Source organism: Lonchura striata, chromosome 14 (assembly GCF_046129695.1).
Source record: "Lonchura striata isolate bLonStr1 chromosome 14, bLonStr1.mat, whole genome shotgun sequence".
In the NCBI taxonomy this organism is placed as follows: Eukaryota; Metazoa; Chordata; class Aves; order Passeriformes; family Estrildidae; genus Lonchura; species Lonchura striata.
The window spans coordinates 8,814,575-8,840,271 of NC_134616.1; the positions used below are offsets into that span (position 1 = coordinate 8,814,575).

The 25,697-nt window shown below is 39.6% G+C and overlaps 1 protein-coding gene and 1 long non-coding RNA gene across 4 annotated transcripts; both read left to right on the forward strand.

The window, feature by feature from the left end:
• Positions 1–19,896, forward strand: LONRF3 (LON peptidase N-terminal domain and ring finger 3). Of its 3 annotated transcripts, none has more exons than XM_021548342.3 (12): positions 1–656; positions 1,859–1,977; positions 2,534–2,656; positions 4,779–4,934; positions 6,347–6,590; positions 7,253–7,343; positions 10,465–10,579; positions 10,990–11,111; positions 11,787–11,945; positions 12,945–13,107; positions 13,919–14,068; positions 14,906–19,896. In XM_021548342.3, the coding sequence occupies exons 1-12, from the start codon at positions 35–37 to the stop codon at positions 15,062–15,064; spliced, it is 2,223 nt and encodes a 740-aa protein (XP_021404017.1). In that variant the 5' UTR covers positions 1–34; the 3' UTR covers positions 15,065–19,896. The 3 variants fall into 3 exon arrangements, with proteins under 3 accessions (XP_021404017.1, XP_021404018.1, XP_021404019.1); XM_021548343.2 differs by lacking the exon at positions 14,906–19,896 and adding an exon at positions 14,302–14,856; XM_021548344.3 differs by lacking the exon at positions 4,779–4,934.
• Positions 19,897–20,575: 679 nt separating this feature from the next.
• LOC144247112 (uncharacterized) lies at positions 20,576–25,697 on the forward strand. Its single transcript, XR_013340792.1, has 2 exons — positions 20,576–21,463; positions 25,028–25,697. It is a non-coding gene; the product is annotated as an uncharacterized LOC144247112 (long non-coding RNA).

Here is a 25,697-nt window from a genome sequence, read left to right on the forward strand (position 1 = left end):
GTCCCGCGCCGCCCGCCGCGCTAGCGCCGCCGCCATGGGCTCGCACCTGCCGCCGCGCCCCGAGCCCCAGCTGGTGCTGCAGCTGGCGGCCGGGGCTCTGCAGGCGCAGAACTTGGAGGCGCCGGGCGGCGGCCTGGGGCCCGAGTGGCAGGTGCTGCTCGGGCGGGCGGACGCGCTGGCCTTCGGCGGGCGGCTGCACGAGGCGCTGCCGCTGTACCAGCTGGCGTCCCGCCACCAGCAGCTGCGCGCCGAGCAGCTGGAGAAGCTGGTGGAGTGCCTGGCGCAGAGCGTCCGGATCAAAGAGGGACTGCCCGCCGCCGGGCAGCCCGCGGCACCCCGCGAGTGGGACGTCTTCAGGTGCCGCAAATGCCAGGGCTTCCTCTTCGAGCCCGTTTCCTTGCCTTGCGGACACACGTTCTGCAAAAAGTGCCTGGAGAGGGACCGGGCGCCCGAGCCCCGCTGCGTCCTGTGCAAGGAGGCGGGCGGCGCGGCGGCCGGGCAGCTCCTGCGGGTCAATGTCATCCTCAGCAACCTGCTGACCAAGTGGTTCCCCTGCCAAGTGAAGGCTTCGCAGCTCCGGCACGAAGGGAACCTCCTCTACAAGGAGAAGAAGCTCCAAGCCGCCCTGCAGAAGTACAACGAAGCGGTCAGCCTAGGTAAGGGCTCCCTCTCCCCGGTGCTGGTCCCCGGCTCCGTGCCGGGGGAGAGATAACTTTCCACCGGCCGGGGCTCGCTGCCGGCCTCTCCGGCGCCTCTCGCCCCGCTCGGCCGGGGTTACCCCGGTGTCCGGGAGCGTGCCGGGGCCGCACTCCCGCTCGCCGCCCGCTCCCTGGGCCGGGCGTCCGGAGAGCCCGGAGGGGAGCCCCACGGAGGGGTCTCGGCTCTTCGGCCCGCGGTGAAACTGGGTCAGGAGAGCAGCGGTTGCGTAAGCCCGAGCCTGCGGTCCGGCTGGGCTCCCCCCGGCCGGCGCCGTTGTGTAACCGGCGGAGCCCGCGGGGAGCGGAGCGCCGCGCCCCGGGCATCCCGCCGCGCCCCGGGCAGGGCTCCGGGCGCGGGGGATCCCCGCCGACCCCCCCGGCGGCGGAGCAGCCGCTCGCAGCCGGGCGCCGGGGATGCGTGTCCCGGCGGCGGGCGTGTCCCGCACCCCCGGCCGGCCCCGCGCTCCCTCCCCATCGCCGGGGAGCGCCTGCGGGGCTGCGCAGGGAGAACTTTTGATGCGGTCCTTTTCATGCGTTTGAGGAAAAGTGAGTCACGCTGCAAGTACTATGTAGAAGTTAAAGGCACGGAATTATAGGGAGGCGTTTCACTCAAATGAAAATGTTCGGAAGAGCCCAGCCTTCCCCCAGCGCACGGTGTGTCTCAGGGCTGCAGTGGGTGTAACTTGGTGATCATTGTAACGCTACGTGATTCTTCTTGCTGCTCCTTATTTTCCTATGTTTTGAGCTGTGGCATGAGAAGACCCTTATTTATCACTTAAAAACTTTGATGCTACCAATTTTGAAACTCCTCCCTACAGTATAGCAGCATTCCTTCTGCTGTCTTAAATGCCTCCTGTGTGTTTCTACCAACCATCTGATCTTCAGCCAGTGCTGGTAATTTATTGTGTGAGTGTCTCAGCATTTATTTATGCAATGTTCTCTGCAGTTATATAAGACATAGCTGGCATTTTGTCTAGAGTTGCCCAAAGAGATTTCCAGATTTAATTTAGTACATAGTTATTTAGAAACTGGATGGTTTGTGGGTTTGTGCAACTTGGGGATGTTGCACATGTGTTTTAAAAAAGATGTTAAAATTAGGAACAAAGCTTATGTAACTTATTTCTTTTTACCTAATCAACCACTTTTTCTATTTCCTACAGCTCCAAATGACCACTTACTATATAGCAACCGGTCCCAGATTAACTCCACTTTGAAAGCTTGTGAAGATGCGTTGCACGATGCAGAAACAGCGTGCAGGCTCCAGCCATACTGGTTGAAAGTAAGTTCTGACTTCAGCTGTACTTTTTTAAAGCCTTGATAGTGCCCTGAAATGGTTACAATGGTCAGACAGTGAAATCTGAGGGAGGCTTTAAGTCCTGTAACTTCTTGGATTCGTGCAATTTACAGACATTTAACTATTAGATTCTTGAGCTTCCTGGGTTGAAGAAAGATAGTGCTAGTCCTGGAGAATGAGCTATGGCTCTTATTTTTGACTTGGATGAATATCAATTTTGTGAACTCCCTAAAAATTGAATGCTAAGGACAAAATTACTGTTTTAGAAGATAGATGTAGGGGAAGTAGATGTTTCCAATATCAGTTGGTGCTGTGAGAATCATACTTGCTTGAGTGAAAGAATATCCTGTTTATGCTTGTAGTTTTCAGGAGTGTTGTGTTTAGAATCTCAGGCACTGGTGGTGTCTAGGTGTAAGACATGGTTATAGTGATTTTTCCTGTCTAAATTTTCCTTCTTCAGAAAGATCTTTTGTACTTTCTCTGTGGTTTTATTGCATACTCTCTTGACAAAAGCTGCAGCTGTGGATATGTTTCCTTGCAGGGTCACCTAAGGAAAGGACAAGCATTAGCTAATCTGGGGAAAACAGAAGAAGCTTTAAGGGAGTTTCTATTCTGCCTTGCTCTAGATACTGGGAACAAGACAGCCAAGTCTGAGGCACAAAAGGTGAGTTCACTAAATCATCTGGAACTGCACAATTGTTTCCAGGGGCCTCTCATAAAGGAGGATATGATTTTTTTCTTTTCCTCTCTCTCATTACTGCAGAGAGCTGGATGGAGATACACATCCAGACTGTTGTTCACATTTGAGTCATGTATTGCTGATCTGAAGATGGGAAGGTAGCAAGAAAATATACTCAGCAGCCATTCAGTGGAAACAGTTAATAGTTGCCCCCAACAGACTATTGTGATTCTCAAATTTCTAATTGATTCCTAGCCTGGCATTCTATTCCCAGTGCTGGAGTGCAGAAGAGGGGGAGTTGCTATTGAATGATGTATCAGGCCAGTGACTGGCAGAGCACAACACGCAGCACTCGTCAAACTCCACTTGGGAGCAGCAGCTTTCTTCCTACTGCCAGTCATGCTGCCCGAGTGTCAGTGTGTGCAGGAGGTGTGAAAGAGGAAGCAGTCAAAACGGAAGAGCAGTTTTAAAATAGTTTTTTAGGGTTGCTAATAATTAATGCTAAATAAGCAAAAAAAAGGATCTGCAGTGAGGCTTTCTTCAGATGCAACCTACAATGTGTGTGAATTCTTATATGGCTTCTGTGAATACTGCTATTTTTCCCACCCCTCAAATCTCTGATAGCCTGTAAATCAGTATTTTGACATTTGATAATTTTTTTCTTGTTGCCATAGCTAAAAAGCTTAGTGTTGCAGTGATTACTTATGACAATAAAAATACAATAGTTTTATTTTCTCTATGGCAGTGTATTTATGCCATTCTCAATCACGGGTGGGATGGGAACATTAGGGTTGCTATATTCTGTAGCACATAAGGCTTTCTAAGCACAGTAGAATTCTTACAGTAAAACTCTGTTCACAAAAGTAACAGAGTATAACCTGAACGGTTGTAGTGAAATCAAAATTCTCATTTTATATATGGTTGAGATTTCAGCCTCTGAGGATTTTTTTGTCACTGATGTTTGAGGGTTTTGTTTGCTTTTTTCCCCAGTGGGTTCCATGCAGTCTTTCATTGTCATTATGTCATGATTTGTGCTCACAGTTATGCTGGAAGACTTTCTGTGCACTAGAGCAAAAAGACCAGAAACAAACAGATATTTTTCTAAATTCTGACTCCAAATAGCTGTTTCCAAGACATTTAATTTCTGGGCAGTAGGGTTCTGAGAAAAACTAGACTTCTTATGACTGAAAGAATTACTCGTGCACTCATCAGACACAGAGCTCATCCATGATGCATTATTTTACTGGGTCTTTTCCAAGGCTGTTCACATAACAGTGACATACTACATTTTACCAAATTCCTTGGGTGCAGTTGTGATGTTCTGCTTGTATTAATTGTCTGCCTGTGTTAGTTTGGACATAGTGTGATCCTGTGAAATCCTTTTTGGCTTTAAATAGAAATCTCAGCTGTCATGTGGCTTCCTCAGGCATCAGCAGGATCACCTCAGTAGTATGTTGAAATTAGTTTTTGAAGTGTGAATCTTCTATTTAGGTCTTTCTTTCCTTAAATATTCATCTGATAATCTATGCCATATAAGAGGCTTCAAGCTGCTACTTGAAACAGATTCACTTATTTTCTTAGAGCAAATGAAAAAATGGCATTTTTCTACTGCCTACCTTCTTTCTATTCTCACATAAGTGAATTAAAAATAGCTACTGTTTACAATATCAGACACATTTACCCAACTGATCTTGGATTAAGCCTGTGAGATGAGTGCTTTCTGTACTAGTAAACTCCACTGAAAGATGATGTGCAGCAAAAAAAACCAAACCAAAACAACAACTCAAAAACATTTAAGAAAGATGTTAATAATTTCTGGTAAGCCCTGAACTGCAGGACAAAGAGGACAAAGGCATGTGTGTGTCACATCACAGAGTATGGTTCATAACTCTGTGGGCTTGTTTAACTCTGAAAATGTTTCTTGCTGCCTGTTTGGCCTGTATTGCATTAGCTCTTGCACTTTTTGTTCCTACCCTAGTTTAAAGGGCTCTTTAAATGGTTTTAACAAAATCCTGGATGCTTCTTTCAGCTATTCCCTTACTTGCTTTTTCATTTAGTGGTTGCAAGGAAGGAACTAAGCAGTGAAGTGTTCTGTTTTATATCACAGCTTCTACTTAGTTTGTTTTCACTGATCCCGGGAAATGCTCAGGAACACTTACCCGATATCCTGCAGCTGTTGTCACATCACTCTAGATTAAAGGGGAATCTCCTAAATTCAGTGGGATCTGGAGGCACCAGCCATAACCTACAAAGGTTGCTCAAGGTAAAGATCAAGTCTGATGTGTGGTTCTTAAATTGTTGTGTGTTTTGTGTTCACATTGGGAAACCTTCTCTCCTTTTTCCTCTGGGAAACAGGAGGATACATTTTCTCAAATTTTAACCGAGTTTCAGAACATACAAAATAGTGTTAACTTACTGAAGTCTCCTATTTGACTTTTTTCTTTATTGGAAGTCCTCTGTTCTGATAAATTTTATGTCATAAATGAGTGGGTTCTACTCCTGTAATTGTCTTTAGGTCTTTCAAGTAGTTGGTAGTGGAAAGGGGCTTCTGTAGATTGGATTTAGATACCCTAAAAAGCTGTGAAATGCTAAAATCTAGAGCTTCAACTTGAGCTATAGCTGGTGATGCCAGTAATGAAGTCATTCTGTACTCAGTCTGTGCAATACTTACAGGCTATTGGAGGGCCACATAAAATATGGTAGCTACTTCATAACTTAATTTAATTAAAATAACTTGCTTCATATCTTCATAACAAAATAATGTCATGACAAAAGCTGTAGTTTTGTAAAGGGCTGCAGAAGTTTACATTCATAAGTTGGTAAGGATCACTTCTGCTTCACTGGGACCTGAGCTTTGGGGTGGGGTTTGCATATATTGTATATTTAGGAGAAAACTTGGCTAGTCCTTACAAACAGAGGTGGAGGTTTTGAGCTGCCTTGTTGAGACTGACAAGAAACAATCAGTGACATTACCTCATGGAAAGGCTGTTAGGATATTCTGACAAGAAACCCTTTTGCATGACTTTGACAAAGCGATTCAAGGAACAGCTCACTCATCATTCTGCATGTTACACATCACAATCTGCAGTGTCTGGTTTTGGGTCCTTGCAGGGAGGTGATGGTGCAAAGCTGACAGGTGATATCCTGTGCAGTGGCTGCTCATAGGATGTCCTGTGGCTGTAGTAGGATAAACCCTGTATGGTTTATCCTCTGAGAAAGGAATCTGCCATGCAAGAGGAAGCTCTGGGCATTTTCTCTTAAAAATTTTTTGTGTGTTTTTACTGCTTCCTTAAAATGAACTGAATTGTTTTGGTTTTTTCTGTTGGTTGATACTATCAACATAATGTAAATAATATGCATTTTCCCATAGGTTCAGTGATAACAATATACTTAACAGGAGATCTAGCCACATTTCTGCCTGAGTCCAGTTTCACAACCTTTGAACTTTAAAGCCACACAAAAGGTCTAAAATCCCTCAGTGGTGGGGAAGGGAAATCAAGTTTGTTGGTTGCTTACTTTTTGGGGTTTTTTTAATTAGGATTAGCAATTCTCAAACTCTTGCTTCTTGACCTACAATGTCCCTCCTCATCTATAGTAAAGATTTTTGACAGGTTGAGTTTTTTCCTTACCAAGTTGTTGGAAGATTGATCTAATGTCAGTCCTCTCTTCACACAGGTCAATGTGGAACAGAAAAAGGGTTTTTCCGTTCAAGAGGAACCAAATGTAACTACTTCTGGTAGTTTGAGGAAATCTATACAAATTACAGAGAGCAAAAAGGACTGCTCAGAGGAGGAGAACAAATTCACCTCCATGCCAGAGTCTACTTTTCTCCTCTCTGAGAAATGCAGCCTCCTGAAAAGGAAGTGCTGCTCAGAGGAGATGCGAAATGCTGAGGTGCCCTGCAAACTGATGAAGAAAGGTATGTTTAATTACAGGACAGGTTTTGTTGCATGCCACCCATGGAACAAAGATTCAGACAAAGAGGGACCAAATTACACTTTGCCTTTTGTATTTTCTCTTTTGCCTAATCAAGGCATGCATGTTCTGGAAGTTTTCTGTGTGTAGAGAGAAAAAGTCTAAATAGGGGCAAAGAAGGTTGGGTTGTGCTTTTCTCAGCAGAGTTCTGAGTCTTTTAAAGAACATCAGTGTTGCACACGGTCTTAGCACTTTCTATAAAAATTTTAAGTTTTAAAGTACAAACTCTATTTGTTCTTAATATCTGGCCTTGTTTTTATGCTTTGGAATGTATTTACAATGGTATGAGAGAAGAATTTGTCTCCCTTTAGACTTTCAGTACTAACAAAGAATGTTTTGACATTGATTGCCAATGCAAGGCCAGATTGATCCCTCTGTAAGTGGGTATAATGTGACCAAAATTAAGGGGATATGTGCTGATTTGTGCCAAGGCTGAATTTGAAAATTTGCCTAGAAATTACTGTAATGATGCTTCATGGTTCAGTAATTTGCAAGTATATACAACAGATATTTAAATATCAGATGCTGGTGTAAATACATGAGGTGGCATTGTGCTTGCATGGTTCTGCTCAATTACGCGTTTTGTTTTTTTTTCCTTATTGGTAGACATAGTTGATATCAGGGAAAATAGTACTGGACAACATATTCCATTTGAAGTTGTGGATCCATCAGATTTGGACTGCTCCCTGTGTATGAGGTGTGTTCTTTTCTCACAGATATCTATAGCTTTCCAGCTGTATCTTCCTCCCTTTTATGACCTAGAGATTTTCTAGCTTGCTTGGTACTTATTTTTGCCTGTGACATGAAATTAGCTTTTACTGTGATTGTTACTCCAGTGATGCATTTTAGACCTTTGGCTCTGAGCACTGTTGATGAATGGGGACTGACCTTCTCTGGGCTAGTGATTGCTTTGGAAAGGGCACACAAAGTCATGTGGGGGTAAGTGTGTTAGTGAAGGTGTCTGAAAGATTTGCTCTCACCATTGACACCCACCCAGCCACTGACACAGTGCACTAACCTGGGAATCTGTGGAGCTGTTTGTCACAAAAGCACAAAATACCTAAAGAGACCACATCCAATGAGTATTCTGAGTTTGCATGTGAAGTACAGTGTTGCTGCTATTGCAACAGGAGGATCTTGCAAGTAAGCAAGAATGTTTTAACTGTCTTGCCTAAGAGATGTGTTCCTCACTTTACTGAGGCAGTCACTCCATTTGCTTGATGATTTCTTCTTCCAGTTAAACAATAGTTATTCCTGGGAACAGCAGTGGCTTAGTAAAACAAGTAGGAGTTGCCAACTGCATCTATTTTACTACTTGCTTTGTACAAAACATTTTCACTTTGGCAAATACATTATGTGGGGGGTTTTTAGTGACTTAGAAATATTGAGAAGGTGTTTCACTTGCTGCAGTGGGTGTTGCTTAGGTTTGGTTTTTTTTAACTACCCAGATTTATCTATAATTCATGTTGGTGTTAGTTTTGCACAATATTTTTTAATTCTTAAATAGCAGATAGCCTCTTTAGGGATTTACTTCTGAAGGCCTGTGTTTTGAGAAATCTGGATTTTGTTGTTTGTATGCAGAAGAGGAGGCTTCAATTTGTTTCAGACAAACTGAAAGCTTTGAGGACCAACTCCTGTACTGTCTGATTTACATCTGCTTGGAATAAATCAGATCTGCCCCCTCTGCCTGTCTACAACTGAAATATGTTCCAAAAGTTTTTGCAGCTGTCAAAACACTCAATAGTGCAAAGAGCAAAACTTTCCTCTAACAGAAAGCCACACAATTACTTAGATGGCTTAGTGATTCTGTTTGTTTAACATTGTGTCCACAAAGCATTTTTCAGGTGTTTTAAATAAAATTAATTAATCCCATTTTCTCATTCTCCATGTTAAATCAGAAACAGCTAGACTACAATAATTTTGTAAAGGAATTAGCTCAAGGATTATTGTTTCCCTTATAGAATAGAGGATGGTATAGGTTCTGTGCCTGGAATTGTAGTCCCAAATGCAGGCCTTGCCTCCAGAAGGATGTTAGCTTCGTAACATCACTGCACAAGGAGGGCTTGTGCTCAGGAAAGCTCTCCTAGGATCTTTCTGGTTATTTATGCAGATCCATTATAATTACTTCCTGCCATGTTCTTCCGAAGCACTTTGGGGTTTTGGTTCCTGAGATTCTCTGGACTAATTACCTAGTAACCTACTGACCTGTTCACAATTAACTGCAGGAGCTGTTATTAACCTGTTTGTCTGATAGAGTGGCAAAAATGTTATTGATCTACCTTTGCTCCAGCAGCAAGCAGAAAATACAAAGTAGTCAAAGCAATGTACTAGTGAGAAAAGAAGGAGCATTATTCCACAGCATCTGAGTTTGTGTTACAGTAGCTCAAAATAATGTCATGACAAGTGTTGGTGTATAGTGTTTCTTTCTGCAAGAGCTTGTCCAGGTCCTCTTAGAGTTAGGAAAAGCTGCTGCTGGCTTTTGTTGGAGCTAGGGCAGACTCAGGAATCTTAAGAGGAATATCTTGTCTTTATACTACATTTCAGATGAAATCAGTCCCTACCAAATAATTGCATATGCAATGCAGTGCTTACTAGAACACGGGGTTGAGTTCAGTGTTTCACGTAGTTTAAGTGAGGTTTCTGTTCATGAAACAGTTAACAAGTGTTTTAAATTACACCATCAAGTTGCAATAAGATAGGTGTGGCATTTTAGATACTATTTCATGTGTTCCATTGCTTAAATGTCAATGTTTTTAGTAACTAATGACATTTAATGAGTTTTCTGTGGCAGTCTTGTTAAAAGCCAATTGCATTCTTAAATACACTCATCTTGTTACAGATGCTAGTAAACGTGGGTTTACGTGTTTTAATTTCCACGTGTTTAACAAAACATAGTGTACTGTTTTGATAAACTAATACTTTTAAGAAAAATTATTCACTTAAATTATAAGACTAGTATTTAAGACCTTAAAATGTTTAGACAGTATGTTATAAAATACAGCACATTCCAAACAATTTAGTTTCTAGATTTGAATTGTTTCTATTTTTAATAAACTTCTGTATTTTTTACATCTTCTTAAGGTCTTTATTGAAAAGGAAATATGACTTTGCAATATTACATAATCATAATAAGAAAAAAAATCTTTACATGAAAATAAGTGTCATAGAAGTCCTTTAAAAGGGTAGAGAATAGGTACCATGATACTTTGAAGACCTGGCCTTATATATTTAAATATTCTTCCAGATAAAACATGAACCTCCTGTCACTTATTTTCCAGAAAAGCAGTCCCTTGAAGGTTAAAAACTCTATTAAAAAAAAATACCTATTAGAGCTGGCAATATTAGAATCATGCCAAGTCCCAGTTTATTGTAATTACTCATGTGGACTATTACTGTAAATGGGTATTTTGTGCTTAGCTCCACACATACAAGTAATCACAAAAATTCAGTAATAGTTGTGCAAGTATTGCTCAATTTCATTAGTGAAGTCAGATGATCCAACTTTTGGGTCTGTTTATTGCTCACATGGAGGAAAATTAAATGCTGGCTTGTTGGAAATTTGTGACAGTATTGTCCCTCACACACTGAAGTCAGAGTTCATGGGCTGCCTTTCATGTTGGCTGGCAAGAACAAAGTCTGTAGGCTGAATAAATACAAAAGTTGGTTGAAGAAATGAAAAGCAAGAAGCTACTTTACCCCTGTAGTAGTCAGTAGTTAAGTTAGTGAATGAATTCAGCTTTTTTTTTTGGTAGCAACTTTTTTCTTTTACTTTAGTACACGATATTGTTGTCTTTTTGCTCTTGGATTCTCCAATCCAGGCTCTTCTATGAACCTGTCACTACACCTTGTGGACACACCTTCTGTCTCAAATGTCTGGAGAGATGCCTGGATCACAACCCAAAATGTCCCCTGTGCAAGGAAGGGCTCTCAGAGGTAATACTTGGATTTTTTCAGCATAAGTTCAAGTGCAAGTGATAGGAACCACTTCACCTTCGATAGCCTTGATATTTCCCAACACAAAAGAAATATTATATAACTCAGGAAGAATGTGACTTTTGAAATGCTCTTGTGAGTTGACAAGCATGGCTAGTCTCTGTTCAAACCTTAGGACAGGCCTGTACTTAAGAAATCTGTAGGTGATTTTTGCTTTCCAGATTTCCTAAGTGAATGTCTGTAACACAGGGAATAATTAAAAAAACAACTCTTCAGTGGCATGTTTGACAGGTGATAGAATCACAGACATCAGAAAATGGGGGGAAATGGGTGATGCCCTTTGCACAGGCACCATGCTCTGTGCAGTGCTGGATGTTCTCTCTAACAGCTTGTGTGTGTTCTCACTGCAGTGCTTGGCTATGAGGAAATACTGTAAAACAGTGCTAATGGAGGAGCTAATAGCCAGATATCTTCCAGAAGAACTCACTGAAAGGAGAAAGATTTATGAAGAGGAAATAGCAGAGCTTTCCAAGTACGTAATCCATTTATGTAAAATCCCATCTCTAATTCTGCTGCTGTTGGCCATGAGTGGCTCTGGCTGCTGTGGGGCACGAGCTGAGATGCTGATGGAGCTTCTTTCTCTGTACCATGTGATTTCAGAGCACAGGGTCCAGGGGAAACTGTGCTTGAGTGAGCATAAAAACTGGACACTGTGCTAAAGAATAAAGAGAGGTAGAAGAAATCCAGAAGGTTGCTTTATAAACAAAGTACAAAGCAATGCATCTGCTTTCAGTGGACTTCTATGAAAGACACAGAGTGAGAAGTAGTCTGACAGGATGGGGTTTGGAATATACTGGATAGGGAAGAAGTGGGATTAGGGGAAATTAAATAAAGCAATACTAGAGAGTCAGTAATGCTTTCACAAGCAAATCCAGACAGCTTAATGAAAAAATTATCTGCTACTAAGTGGTATATAATTTTCTAGATTATTTAGTCAGTTAAGGGGAAAATAATTTTAGCTTTTACCATTCCAGTAAGAATAGAATTAAGCTTTTAACAATAATTTTAGCTTTCTTTATTCCATTAAGAACTTTATTCTAAAGATGCTATAATTTCTATTTACAGATGTCATAATTTTAAACAATATGAGACTTGTCTCAGTAGTTTGGTAAAACGTCATATCTGATTTTTCCTTTCCTTCTTACAGCCTAAATAAGAATGTTCCCATATTTGTGTGCACAATGGCTTATCCTACAGTCCCATGTCCTTTGCACATCTTTGAGCCCTGCTACCGGCTGATGATCCGGAGGTGCATGGAGACTGGCACCAAACAGTTTGGGATGTGCATCAGCGACCCTGTCAAGGGGTGAGTGAAAAGCTTGGACCATGTGGGGTACCCACTTTGTCTGGAGCCAGTGGAGAGGTGCAAAAAGGTCCATAGCTGTAGCATCTGTGGTAGTTTTCCAGCAGAGAAAGCTTCTTCCTGATCATGCAGGTTAAAGACATTGAGAGAACAGAAGTTTCTCTCTTAAGCACTTGGATTCTGATGTGATGATCTGTTCTCTCAAAACACTCGTAACTCACAAATGAATGAACACAGTGTGTAACATGTGACTGAGCTGCAGACCTCCTGTAATACGTGAAAAGAAAGTGTATTTTTCTCCTGCTTTTAAATCTGTTGTTTTGGCACTAGAAATCAAAATGGCAGGTAGGTGTGTTCTTGGGCTAAATTTCCTTAAATCATGGGATATGTTTATATCCTTGATATATTTATAGTGGAGTCTGCAGAGGTATAACAGGACCTTCACAAGGACTGGCTGAGCATTTACAGTCAGTCTTGGGTAATTTGACTTCAATGTTTGACTTTTAGCTTTTCTTCTTTCTTTTTATGTTATAAACTTATGGTATGCATACTCTGTGAAATGTATGATTTGCAGAAAATACCCACCTGCAAAGTAAAATCTTCTGAAATTGTGCAAAAACTGTTTTCTTCATAGATTTCCTAGTCCTTCCATAATGCTCATATTCTGAATTGCACATGTCCTTCTGTACAAATTGACTGAACATATTAGGATTATGGAGAAAGTTTGCTTCTGATCTGTGTATCTTTCTGTTTCATAAGATGCTTCCTGTATTCCAAAACATCCAGTTAGCATTAATCAGATTAGACAGTCTGAATCTTCCTGATAGTTTTGCAAACAATTGTGGAATAATTTGAACTACAGCAGGTCAGTGCTATGAACAATAGAAATGAGCTGACATTTGTAAATACCTTTGTGGTAGGGACTGGCTGTATGGCAGCTCTGTGGAACTCAGGGTGGAGAGAATAAGATTTGTTTACTTGCTTTTGTTCTGATTTCAATAGGTTTGCAGATTATGGCTGCATTCTGGAGATAAGAAATGTTGAATTCTTTGCTGATGGTCGCTCTGTTGTAGACAGCATTGGCAAGAGGAGATTTAAGGTGATCCAGCACAGCCAGCGTGATGGATATAATACAGCAGATATTGAGTACATTGAGGATCAAAAGGTAGATTTAGAAATATTTCATTTAAACTGTATTACATGTGAAATTCTAAGCATGTATTTAGTGAGCTTTTTTTCAGTAGAAGCATGTTCTAAGCATGTTTTTAGTGAGTTTTTTTTGGTAGATGTTTCTAATAAAACAAATTTGGGGTATTTAATAACTGCTCATGGTTAAGGTGGAACACATACTAGTTACACAAGCATGCACACACACTGCCTATGTACTGAAGAGTGTTTCTGGTCTTTATCAGAGGACCAGACTAAGTGAATCCAGGATGAGATCTTGCTGCTCTTCTAGACAGAATAACTGCAGTTTATAAGAGGGTGGAGGGGGAACATTACACCATTTTGTATGGAAGCCAGTTTAATAATTCTCACTCAGGTAAGAAGCAGCAGGGTTGGGTGCACTACAACCTTCAAAATTGCTTGCATTAATTCTTAAGTGCTTTAGGTATGTAAAGGGACAATAAAATGTCTACTCTGAAGCTCTACTGAATTTTTTTAAAGTTTTGTACAATCTTTTTTTTTTCCCTGTTTTTGTGCAATATTTGTGTAAAAGTTTTTTCATGCAACAATCCAGAAACTGCAAATTCTACAAATAGGTATTTTTGATTTAGAATACAGGCAAAGTGAAGAATTTGGATGGGGAGGGTCATCAGAAGGGGAAACACCAAATAAGCTCTCACTATTCCAGAATTCTTTTGGCATGCTTTTTTCTCTTTTCCTTTCCCCTTACCCACCCCTGAAAATCCTATGCCTTCCCCAACATGCAGACTGAACTAACAGTGACTTTCCCCTCTCATTTCTCATTCCAGGTGCAAGGACAAGAGTATGCTGCATTACTTGTTCTCCATGACTCTGTCTATGATCAGGCCTATACGTGGTTTAACTCCCTCAAGCAAGCACTCAAAAGTAGAATTCTCAGTCATTTTGGTCCAATGCCAGCTAAGGATCCTGACCCACAGGTATCCAGAATCAGTGGCTTATGTAACTTTTAGAGACAGAAATAGCAGGAATATCCGATAAGCTGGCAGGCATTGTGTTTTAAGATGAAAATATGAATACTCTGCATTTACTCCATGTAAGCTGAGCCTCTAAATTCTGTTGCCACACACCAGTGGTAGCACAGTTGTAAAGAAAAAGTTCATATTTAATGTTGGTAACTTTGAGACTATTTATCTCACTGCATTAATCCCAGGAGACTGAATGGCCTTTTTGCCTGCTCTACTTCCCCAGTTAAATGACTCAGAGTAAACACGCAATTAGAAACTTTTTACTTTTGTTAAAGGACTGCAAATGGTGGGGTCCTAAAATAACAGAATATAACAACAAGAGCTAAATATTGAGGCAGTGTCATAAAGTAAGGAGAAGGACTCCTGAAGATCTGGGTCAGTAATAACATGGGAAGGAAATAGATTTTAAAAAATCTAGAAGGCCCAGACTATAAGTTGTTAATAGTAACTAACAATTTATAGGCTTTTTTAATTACAAATTTAGCTAACAATTTATAAGTTGTAGTAGTAACTTATAACTTATATAATTAGTAATTTATAAATTGGTAGTAGTAATTAAGAGTTGCTAGTAACAGAAATGCCTTTAACATCCTTTTTTTAGGAAAGATGCCACTTGTTTGTAACCTGCTTCAGGCCAACCAGTAATCACAAGCCATTAGGCTGGCAATGAAATGATCTGCTTGCTGCATTGCTACCAAAAACTGTTTTCAGAGCCAAATCCTCAAAACCAGGACCTGACCAGCTGTATGAATCCTGACTTCTAATTTATTTTTTTTCCCCCAACTGCAGGCAAACCCCAATGGGCCAGCCTGGTGCTGGTGGGTCCTGGCTGTCCTCCCCCTTGAGAACAGAGCTCAGCTGCCCTTCCTCGCCATGAAGTCGCTCAAGGACCGCCTGAGCGGCATCAGACGCGTGCTGGCGTTCATGTCGCGGGCGAGGGCGCGGTGACGGTGAGGAGCAGAGCTGGGGCGGCCCCCGCGGTCCTTGGCTGCCTCTTGTACCTTCATCTAACTGCAATAATGTCTTACAGATCTGAGTGTCAGGGTGTTTCAAGCCTGAATTTCAAAGAGAATGACTTATAAAGAGCAGGGGATGTTTATGGATACTTCAGTAGTTTCCGTTTGGAACTGAGACGAGTATTCAATCACTGCACTGCTAAATTAATAACAAATGTGATAGAACAAAAAGTGATCTTGTTTGCCATAAACCTTTTAAAAATCTTAAGGGTTTTTTAATTTATTTTATTTTTATTTTTTAGTGGATAAAGGATAAACTGTGCAGTTTAATGTGAAGCAGAAATAATAAGGTTAACGTGTTATTTCGGTGAACTGCAAAGTCTTTTATTCAAATGGTTCAGGTTTTATATAGCATTGTGTAAAATAATGTTCACAACTTCTGTTTGATAATTTATTTTTGCACTATGATTTTTTTGTTTAAAAATGTATATTATTTATGTGTTCATTCACTAAAGGAAAGTGAGCTGCTCTATTTATAGTGGTTTTACCCTGTATTTATGACTGGGGGCAAAAAGGATGATTCTTGCAGTGCAAAAGCAACTGCTTTGATAATTTTTCAGTTATTTGTGTTCAAATACTTTGAATGTTTTTCTACTCATCCCCAGTTCTGCTGTAGCTTAAGAACACCCCCAAAACATCCTGCCTTGAAGTCTTTGAATACAGATTGTCTGAGTTAATTCAAGCACAGCTGTTGAAGGTTCATCCTATGCTTGTGGCGAGGTTTCTGATACAACCAGCCAAGCACCTGCTTAAGCATGAGCTTATGTGCTTGGGTAAATTCAAGTGCTGATGGTTGATACCAGTGGTGGCAGAAGGATCTAACCCCTAATATTTCACAGAACAGAATAACTTGAAGTTGAATTTATACCTGAACTCTTTCTTGCAAAAATGGACAATGGCTACAAACAACTGCGAAGAAAGAGCTGCAATATATGGAAAGTGGCTTATCCTAGAGAAAACTGGAAGTACTGGTGTCATTTCATTGTAGGTTAATACATAGATTTTTTTTTTTTCTCATCAACTCTTGTTGCTGTTAAGATGAGTTTTATTTCTTTTAATTGTTTGGTGGGATTTGGCTTTGGAGTGTGTGTATGGGAGGGGGAGGGGGGAGTTATTTTGAACTGTAGGACTCAGAGTAGATTGTGTCACATAAGAAGGAATATATTGTAATAAATGCTATTTATTTCACTCCAATCTTCAGGTTTCTGTTAGCTTCAAATTTCTACCCAACCATTGCTTTTCTCTTAAGAGATTGGGTAGTGTTGCTAATAATAGTTATCTCCCAAGAAAGGCAAGTGAATTTTAGTGTGATTACTTCTAGCTATAAAGCAGGTAAAAATAGGGCAGAAATGAGAACAGGAAGTATCTTGGTTTTGATTTTTTTTTAAATCAACAGTTCATATACTTGTTTTACTGCTTGTATTGCTTACAGTGTACCACTTTCTGGGACTGCTCCCTCCATCTGATTTTTGTCTTTCACTGATTTCAATGTGAGCAAAACTGGGCCTTTTATTCTAAGCTACTGGTCTCCTTTTCAGTGGCACAAACTAGAATGAAGTGAGAATGTTATGGAATGCTATAAATTTCTTCATTTTTTTAATGCAGGATAGCACTGCCATATCATGCCTTTATGAAAAAAAAATGCAGTAGAATTTAATGTAATTTTTCTGCATGTTTTTCCATTATCTCATCAGAAATATTTGTTAGCTAAAAGCAGTTTCCATAAAGCTACCTTTGTTCCCATTTTGTTAAATTCTGTTGACATTTTTTATTAGGGTACCAAAGAAACAAATGGAAGACAAACATGTTTCACCCTTGTGGTGCACATAGAATCTGTATCCTGTTTGCATTGAGCTACTTTGGAAATGCTGTAACTTCTTTCCATACTGCTGGATTGCTGCACTTCCTCCACGAGTGGTATTTGGCATGCTGAAAACAATGTATAAAAACACCTACAAGTTCTGAACAGTACCAAGTGATGGTGGCTGACACCTGCTATGGCATTTTGTGTTCATAAGTCAGCAATGTGATTTCTACTTGTTTGGAAGTGAAGCTGCATTAAATGCAATTCTTCCACAAACCATTATGTACTGTTGCAGAGCATAAGTGTCTCGTATTGCTCCCACAGGAAAAAAAGCTTTCACTGTTGTTACTCTTATCTGTGAGAAAAGGAGCTTAAATACCTAATTGAAGCTGTTTTCTCACTGATGTAATTACTTTTTTATCCTGCACGCTGTGTCTCCTACATACTCATTCTGCCTAATTTGTTGTTTTAGAAAAGATGTCATGGAAAGAATCTTTGATTTTAAAGATGAATATTGTCTTTTCTATTAGCCTTGAGTAAAGCTGCCAGAATTTCCAAGCAGAGACTTGTGTACATGCCCTGCATTGTGAACACCCAGGGCATTTGTTGCAGTCTGGAAACACTGGACCTACTGCACAGGTGATCTGCATGTGCACAACAAATCAAAATTCCATCTGTACAGGTACAGTAGTATTCTTGATGGGGCTGCTCTATGGCCATATGTCCTAGATTAATGGCTAAAGTCTGCAAATTCCATTAGAAATTAAAATCAATACTGAGAAAGATATATGCTGTCCAGGAAAAACTGGACAAGGAGTATCCTTAGCTTCATTGTATTGAGATGGTAAAGTTTCAGTAATGATGCTTAAAATTAAAAAAAAAATTCTAGGTTTGCCACACTACCACTGATTTTTTTCAGTTGCATAAATAAGTGCAAGGATGCAAATGCAACATTTATCACAGGCATGAATAAACAGCTGAACAGATTTAAAAATACCTTCCGTTTAATTATAGAAATAGCATTGATCAGATACAACACTAATTGGGGGAATATTTTATTTAAGCTGCTCACATTTTTCTAGACACCAAACCCAGTTTTATAACCAGTCTTGCTCATCTGCTAAAAACAAAAAACGGATCAAATCATGATTCAAACTTGCATTTCCTGTGTGGTCAGAAGTATTGATTAATCATTGTGGGGGCATAGGTAATGCATAGGCTGCTTAGACAGTAGTTCAGTAGTTGTAATAATGAAATGATAAAATGGTGTGGTAGGCCTTTATGCTAAGTCTTAAGTGGCATTTTGGTGTTAGCTGTAAAAGTTCCTATTGCTTTTTGTCTGTAATTACTCTAAGTGCTGCTATCTTCCATGACCATGTAGCAATAAGAGTTGGCAGCTGTCAGACATGTGGCTCGCCCATCCTGCGTGACTGCTCACTGACAGAACACCTCGACCATGGATTTATTAATCCAAAGATTGTTTTAATCTAAAAAACAAGTGGATTTGGATGTAGCAGGTCTGTCTTAATCTGTGCTGTAGAGAAAGAGCTTCATAGAGTTGAGTTCTGGTTTAGATGGTCTTATCACAGAATCCCAGGTTGGAAGAGACCTCAAGGATCAGCTGGCCCAACTTTTTTTGGCAAAAGCATGGTCTAGACAAGGTGGTCCAGCAGGCTATCCAGTCAAATCTTACAAGTGTCCAGTGTTGGGAAATCCAACACTTCTCTGGGAAGATTACTTCAATGGCTGATTGTTCTCATTGTGAATTTTTTTCTTTTTAATGATTTCTACTTGGTGCTGAAGTTTTACTGGTGTTTAAATCAGTGACAGGAGTTGTATTTAAATGCAATGTTTAGGAATGGAGAACATGTTCACAAACACTTATTTCAAAAAGAAAGTTAAAATTAACTATAGGGTTTTTGTGCATAAAAACCCCATGGACCTATATGTACCTGGGGGAAATGGGGAGCACTACCCTAAGTCCTACATCAGACGAACACAATCCCTCTTTTCAACCCCTGCTTAGTTCTCATTTCTCAACTGATTCTGTAACAGTGCAGCATGTAGTTTAGGAGCTAGGGTTCATTTCCAAAGCCCAGTAAATCACTGGAAGTCTTATGGCAATAGCAAAATGGTAGTTTGAAGAAAGTCACTCTCTTGAAACACTTTACTAAATAAATATTGTCTGAAAGAAGGAAGAAACTAATCTGCTTAGACAGGATTAAAATGGTGGATAACAAAAACCTGAACTATTACATTGACTTACTCATCCAGGTATCATGTGAAGTGCTTACTGATGTTGGATTTTCATAAGGTCTAAAGTAACCCTCACATAGAAGTGCCTGTATTCTGTTATTGCCATTCTTGAGCTTTTTAATAGTCATAGCCATATATTTTATAAATATAAAACATATGCAGCTTTTAATCTTTACATTCAGTTTGCAGAACAAAGGTTTACAGAGCAGAAGTGTAGCAAAAACAATGTAATAGCTTCTATATTCCCTGATGAGGAACGGGAGAAGTACAAAAATGAGGCGCAAAAGACTATCTGTGTAAGATGTCTTAATTTGGAACCATATACTTGTCCAATTTAACTCCATCAAGCTATGTGGTTACAAGAGTGCCAGAAATATATCTATCAAGCCATTTTAAATAAAATGTTTTGTGGACTTGTATATTCCATTTGTTTGTAAAACATCCTTTTGTGCACTGTAATGAACTTGAAATGAAACTTAAGTTATACTCTCATATCACTGGACAGAATACTGTTCAGCTACCTCTACATAAGTTTGAAGTAATTTGTTTTTTTCCAGATTTGTTTGCATTGTCATATAAAATATATTTTAAAAAAATCATAGTCCAAAGAACCTGTATGTGTTTGTAGATGTACTTATAACTATGTTGTACCAACAAAGTCTGTGTGGAGAGTTGTTTCCTAATTAAAATTTTTGTCTTCTTTACTCTTTGGCTTGCATAACAACTACAGAGGCAAACAAATATTACACAGGAGCTGCTTTTTGCAGGTGTTTTAGATAAAGGAATAAAGAACAACTCCTATATCCTGCAGTCACACAACAACACTTGAAGTCAAGAAGCCAAACCATAGAAATTAAGCTGTTCAAACCTCAGATGTTGTGAAAGAGGACAGCAGGTGCTGCTGTTTTTTGGGGAGGTTTTGGGCTTGGTTTTATTTCCCCTTCTCTCTTCCTTTGTTGCTGTGGTAAAGTAAAAAGGATGGGAGCTGGAGAAGGCCTGGCTTTTACTGACTGCACTACCCTGCACTTCTGTGGGCTTTGGTTCCTCTGCTGCATTGCTATTTGCTTTACAGGTTGCTGTGCTTTAACCCTGTGACCAGGATAACTTTTCATTTACTGTCTCAGGCATGAGATCTGAGCTGTGTCTGTGTGGTGATGAAAGAACTCTTTTTCAGTGATGACCACTTGAGAAATTCCATAGGGCTCCCAAACTCAACTTCACAGAGAAAGCTAGAGAACACCTTTATTCATAAATCTAATACTAAGAGTTTATTCTACAAAAAAGTGAAAATTTTAACATTTTTTGCAAGTTTTATATATGTATGGACTGTTTCATTTGCCTTATTTAAGCAAGTTGTAGCATGCTTGTGACTTGCTGCCTAAGCCCCAGCCACTGCTGGGGTCATAGGTTGCCTTCCTGGCCTCTTATGTAAGCTTGTTCAGACTCTGCATTTAGTTTAGAATCCAGGGCATAGGCTAAGGTGAGCCTACAACTCATTATGTCAAGGCCTCTGTTATCTATAACAAAATATATTTGTGTCTGATCAGATGAAATTTTGGTTGAAGTGCATTTTCATCAGGAAATAGTAAATAGCCAAAACTGGACCTTTTCTTGGGAGCATGTTGATTTAAATTATTGTTTCTAAGTCATAACTTTAGTTTTGAAAGCTTTAAGAGTGGTTATAAAAAAATGGGGTTTAGATGCAATATGAAACAGAATTTAATCCAAATATAGGATAGCAAAATATTTCCCAACTACTTTCTCACTATGTCCTCATTTTATAACCGTACCTACACAGATTGATTCAAATGGTATTTGAAATATGCTAAAGTCATCCACACTTACATAATGCTTCATATTAAAATGATCATTAGCAATTTTGGATGATTTCTATCCTATAAAGCAGTTAAAGGAAAGTCACTGCTTCCAGTCAGCCTTTGCTCCCAGTTCCCTGACACAAGAGCCTGTGCTGACTTTGCTGTGATGGGATCAGGACCCTGTGCCATACTGGGCAAAGGGACATGGGACCTGCCACAGCTTCCAAATGCTGTCAGTAACATGCTTGTATTCTGTACATGAAATGCCACAAAACCCTGGAACTTCTCTTAAAGTGCCATGGTTCTCTGTGTGACTGGGTGAAAGGCATAGTGGCAACAGTTTTTAACTTCAAAAGAGGTGCTGACTTCTTATTTTCAACAATTCTTTAGCCTCTACTGTAGGAACCATGGATTGCCTGGTCTTTGCTCCATGCTATTCCCAACCAAGCACAAGGTAAGGAATGCCATCTCAGCCTCTTGGCCACATGTACAGATGAAAGACTAGAATCTGCTTTACTAAATATTGTAGGGCTAGGATGGGTTTTTAAAGGTCTTCCTGATTTTCAAACAGGCTTTTATCATCAGTCACCAATCATCAATATCAAGCTCTCTAAAACCTACACAACAGAAGAACTGGCTACTTCATGCTTACTAGACAAGAGTAATGTTACATTTTAACTACACAGATAAATTGTATATTGATACCAAAAATTAATATACAGAGGCTACTAGAAAACTGATGGAAAGGACAAGCTTTGCTATGAAGACCAGCCTTCAGCTGACACATACTAAGTAGTTTACTTCTCAGGACAGGATCATTTTCAAGTTGCTAAGGCCCAAAAATCACTGGCTGGAAGAATCTATATAATGAAATTATGCACATGCTGTCAATACCTGTTTTATGCTAGTGTAACATCTTTTGTTTCAGTAGATCTGCTCATGATTTATAATTCCATATAAATGAAAGTAGAATTAAGCTATTTATGTAAGGGACTTTATTTATATAACTGACTTATGCTGTATTATGTGATGGCAAAAAAAAGCAAGCACATGTCTCTTTTGTGTTTTCTATGAGCTACAGAAAGATTTTGTAGAAGTAATGCTAGCAATAAACAGTTTTCTCTATGAGACATAAGAAATTCATTCTCATCCACAGGGAGGTTTTATCATGAGTGGAATACAGGGTAATAGATGATACAATAATGTGGAAGGATTTTAGCAAGTCTGCAGACAGTCTAGAAAATGTGAAAGCTGCACATCACAATTTAGACTGCAAATCAGTTCAACAAAGCAATTGTTATTCAGGCTCTTCCTTGGATGAGTCAATGATTTGTACTGTGACTATTAGTACTGAATGTACCATCTAAAATTCATTTTGAAAGATAACTGAAGCATTAATGATTTTAAAATTGGTTCTACAAGTATTTTTTTTTTATCAATGAGAAGTCCAAACACTATCAAGGCTAAAGAGCGTAACACAGGGATTTTCAACATAGCGGAATTAGGGGTTTTTTCCACACGCTTTTACATTGTTTTTACTCCTTAGTGAACAATGACTGTATAATATTTAGGAAATCAGGGTCAGTAGAGTAAATGCTTCTGTAGCAATGTGGCAGACACACCTTTCATAACTCATAAAGTCACTACTGGAAAGGCACAACTGGGTCACAGAAGTGCATGGTGGGATGCTGCTTTCCAGTTATGCAACCAGGGTAACTAAAGGTTAGAGCAAGTACTTGAATAACGAGCTTTTTGCCAGAAAGAGAGGAACAGAAAAACAGTGTTTTTAAATGCTGGCTTCTGAGCAGCAGCCGCCTAACGTGTCTCGTTAGGAGTCATCAAACCGAAATAGAACCGGATGCGTCAGAACTTTGAAGAATGGCAGTTCAACATCCCAAAAGAAAACTACATCTGCTTGTATTCCAAAAGCAGATTCTACCAGTTCTCTCTTTCCCACAGATGATACTAGAGACATTTGCAGCAAGCATGCTGCTCCACTTTTTCTCCTGGCTCACTGTAACTGGCTTTATCACTCATCTCATCATGTTACTTTCTCCATCATCCAGCAACATTTCCTTCTTTAAGGAATTCCAGTTTGCCCCATTCTCTTTGCTCTTCCTATGCCTATGTCGCTGGATTACTTCTATTAAATATAATTAGTGCAGAATTCTTACCTAACTTCTGACAGAGGAAAGAAGAGAGGAAACTTTGTTTCCACACTAATTTTCTGAGGTTTGGAAGGCTAGGACCATAGCCCAAGGGCACAAATTATGATATAACCAGCAACTAACTCCCATCAGGTTCAGGGATATTAGTTACAAAAACCAAAGGCCATTGCAAAGAGACTAAAACCGGTGGTCTTTTAATCACAATTACATGTCCTGTTACAGCTGCACACCAGATAAATATATTAATCAAAATGACCTCATTTTAGGCATGCATAGCAGTGTGTTATATAACCATGTTAAGTATGCTATTTTATTTTCCTCCCGCCAAGGAGAAATGGTATTTGTCTCAGAAGAGTTCCAAATAAGTCTGGTTATAAAGTGATGGGGAAAAGAACAGGAGGGAGAGACAAAAGTGAGAGCATTAATAAGCAAAATGACTCATTTCCCAAGTGCAGAGGTGATGTTACACTCCACTTCTGTCTCACAAGCTCTGTAAGAAACTAATGTTGTCAGCAGCAGTCTCATAATTCCTAACATGCCCAGTATTTCTCAGGATGGGAAAAACAGATGTGTGACAAGGATGGACACTAGATCTTTTGAGACCTCATTGGTTCACAGCATTCCTGATTTGTTTTCAAAGCTGTTTTTGAAGGCTGCGTCCAAAAACAAGGATTTTTCAGCATCCCCATCACTAATTTTGTTGCTCACTTCTTTGGTGAAAAGTGGCATTCAATTAATTCTTTTCTAGTGCTACTAATAATGCTTTAAACAAGCTCAAAAGCACCCTTAAAAGTAGAATACACCCCCCACACACAACAAGGCTGAGACTTGTCTAGATTCATACTGCACTACAGAAAAAAGGACCAAGAGGCGTACATTTTTGCAATATAAGATCACTCAGCCAGAGAACTCTGATAAGTGCTGAAAATGTGAAAAACAAATGGCAGGGTATGCATTTCCCATTTGCTCAATACACACACATAAAAGAAACACTGTGTAGGCTTCACTGCAGCATACCAGTGCGTCCAAAACTCAAAGGTTAGTTACATAAATGATAAGGCGTGGGCTTAAATGCTTCATTCAGCTTGTTAATTACTTGCTTTGTGGCCTGAGCCAATGTTCTGAAGCAGGTTCATCCAATATTGTGCTGCTTCCTCTGAATTTTCATTTACTGTGTTAAGCTGAAGTGCTGGGAACAATTTGTTGCAATACCTAGGAAGAGTCTGTTTTCTTTTCAACCAATTCACAGAACAAACTTACTCAGACTAATCCACAGATGCTCTTTAAATGTCCTTGCTATTTCAGAAAATTATGAAATTTAATTCTTTGAGTATTCTTCTTAAACAAGGGAACTGCTGGCTGCATAAATATGCATGTGTTATTGGCATATGTTTGAAGGTTCCTTTTCTGTGTTCTTTTCAATCTACAGATCCAATGTGGGGAAATGAATGGCAATGTGTTAGAAAACTCTCAAAATGCTTATTATGTCTGTGTCAGAATATGAGAAGTTACATTTTAATAGCAGGTGATAATATTTCCACCTTCAATTCAGTTAACTGGGATACCTCATTGATAAGGCTCTTTAATGGCCAAGGCTAAGAACAAGACCTCATTACTGAACAGCCCATCCCAAGCCAGAAAAACCCAACTATCTATTTCTTGAGATGTGCAGGCAGAAACTAGAGTTTAGAATTCCTTACCTCCATGGAAATAAATCCTATTGTGTTCAGAGAAAATTGTAGTTTTACCTCAAGATCTCTCCTCAAGATTGCACCTGGGAAACCTGAGATTTACATCTAACAACAGAATTTGTTTTAAAATTAAAACTTCCTAACCTGCTTTGTTTTCAGCAGTGTATACTTGAAGATAGCTTGATTTGCAACTCAGACATGGACTAAGAAGTCTATGGAGACCCTGAATTTAACAGCTACAATAATGTGGAAGCAAACTGAACACAAACATCTCAGAAGTTCTTGACTACCTGCATTTTAAAAAGTAAGAAACGTCCTTCAAACATCACCTTTTTGTTTCTACATGAAGGCTCCATCTTTTCTTTCTTTGGTAAGAATGTCACTTAGAGATTTCTGAGTCACAAATGCAGATTAGCATTTGGATTTGAATTACATATCAAAAAAAGGAGGCTGACTGAAACAGAAACCTCATCCAGTCCATTATATGGACCAACTGCAAAACACAGATCACAGCTGCAAATCTGGGCTGAAGCTCTCTGATTGTATGGACTGCTGAGGGAAAGGTGATGACATTATCATGTTACCACCCTATGTAAAACCTTCTTTCTGTATCATTCTCCAGACTTTTCAGGACTACTACTTCTGAAGTTGCTCATTCCTTTAGTTTCTTCATTTCCTATTATTTTCCCTTCTTCTACTGGCTTGCTGTACTTTGCACATTTCCTTATTTCCTGCCCATGGGTCATATCATGTAATTTCATCAATATTTTACCAGAATTATGTGCTACTGGAATCAGTACAGATTTCTGCTTAAAAATTGATGCTGCAA

Coding starts and splice junctions, on each gene's coding strand:
- LONRF3 (XM_021548342.3), top strand. CDS start 35: ATGGGCTCGCACCTGCCGCCGCGCCCCGAGCCCCAGCTGGTGCTGCAG. Junction 4,935..6,346: donor ACCTACAAAGGTTGCTCAAG/GTAAAGATCAAG, acceptor CTCTTCACACAG/GTCAATGTGGAACAGAAAAA. Junction 13,108..13,918: donor AGTACATTGAGGATCAAAAG/GTAGATTTAGAA, acceptor TTCTCATTCCAG/GTGCAAGGACAAGAGTATGC.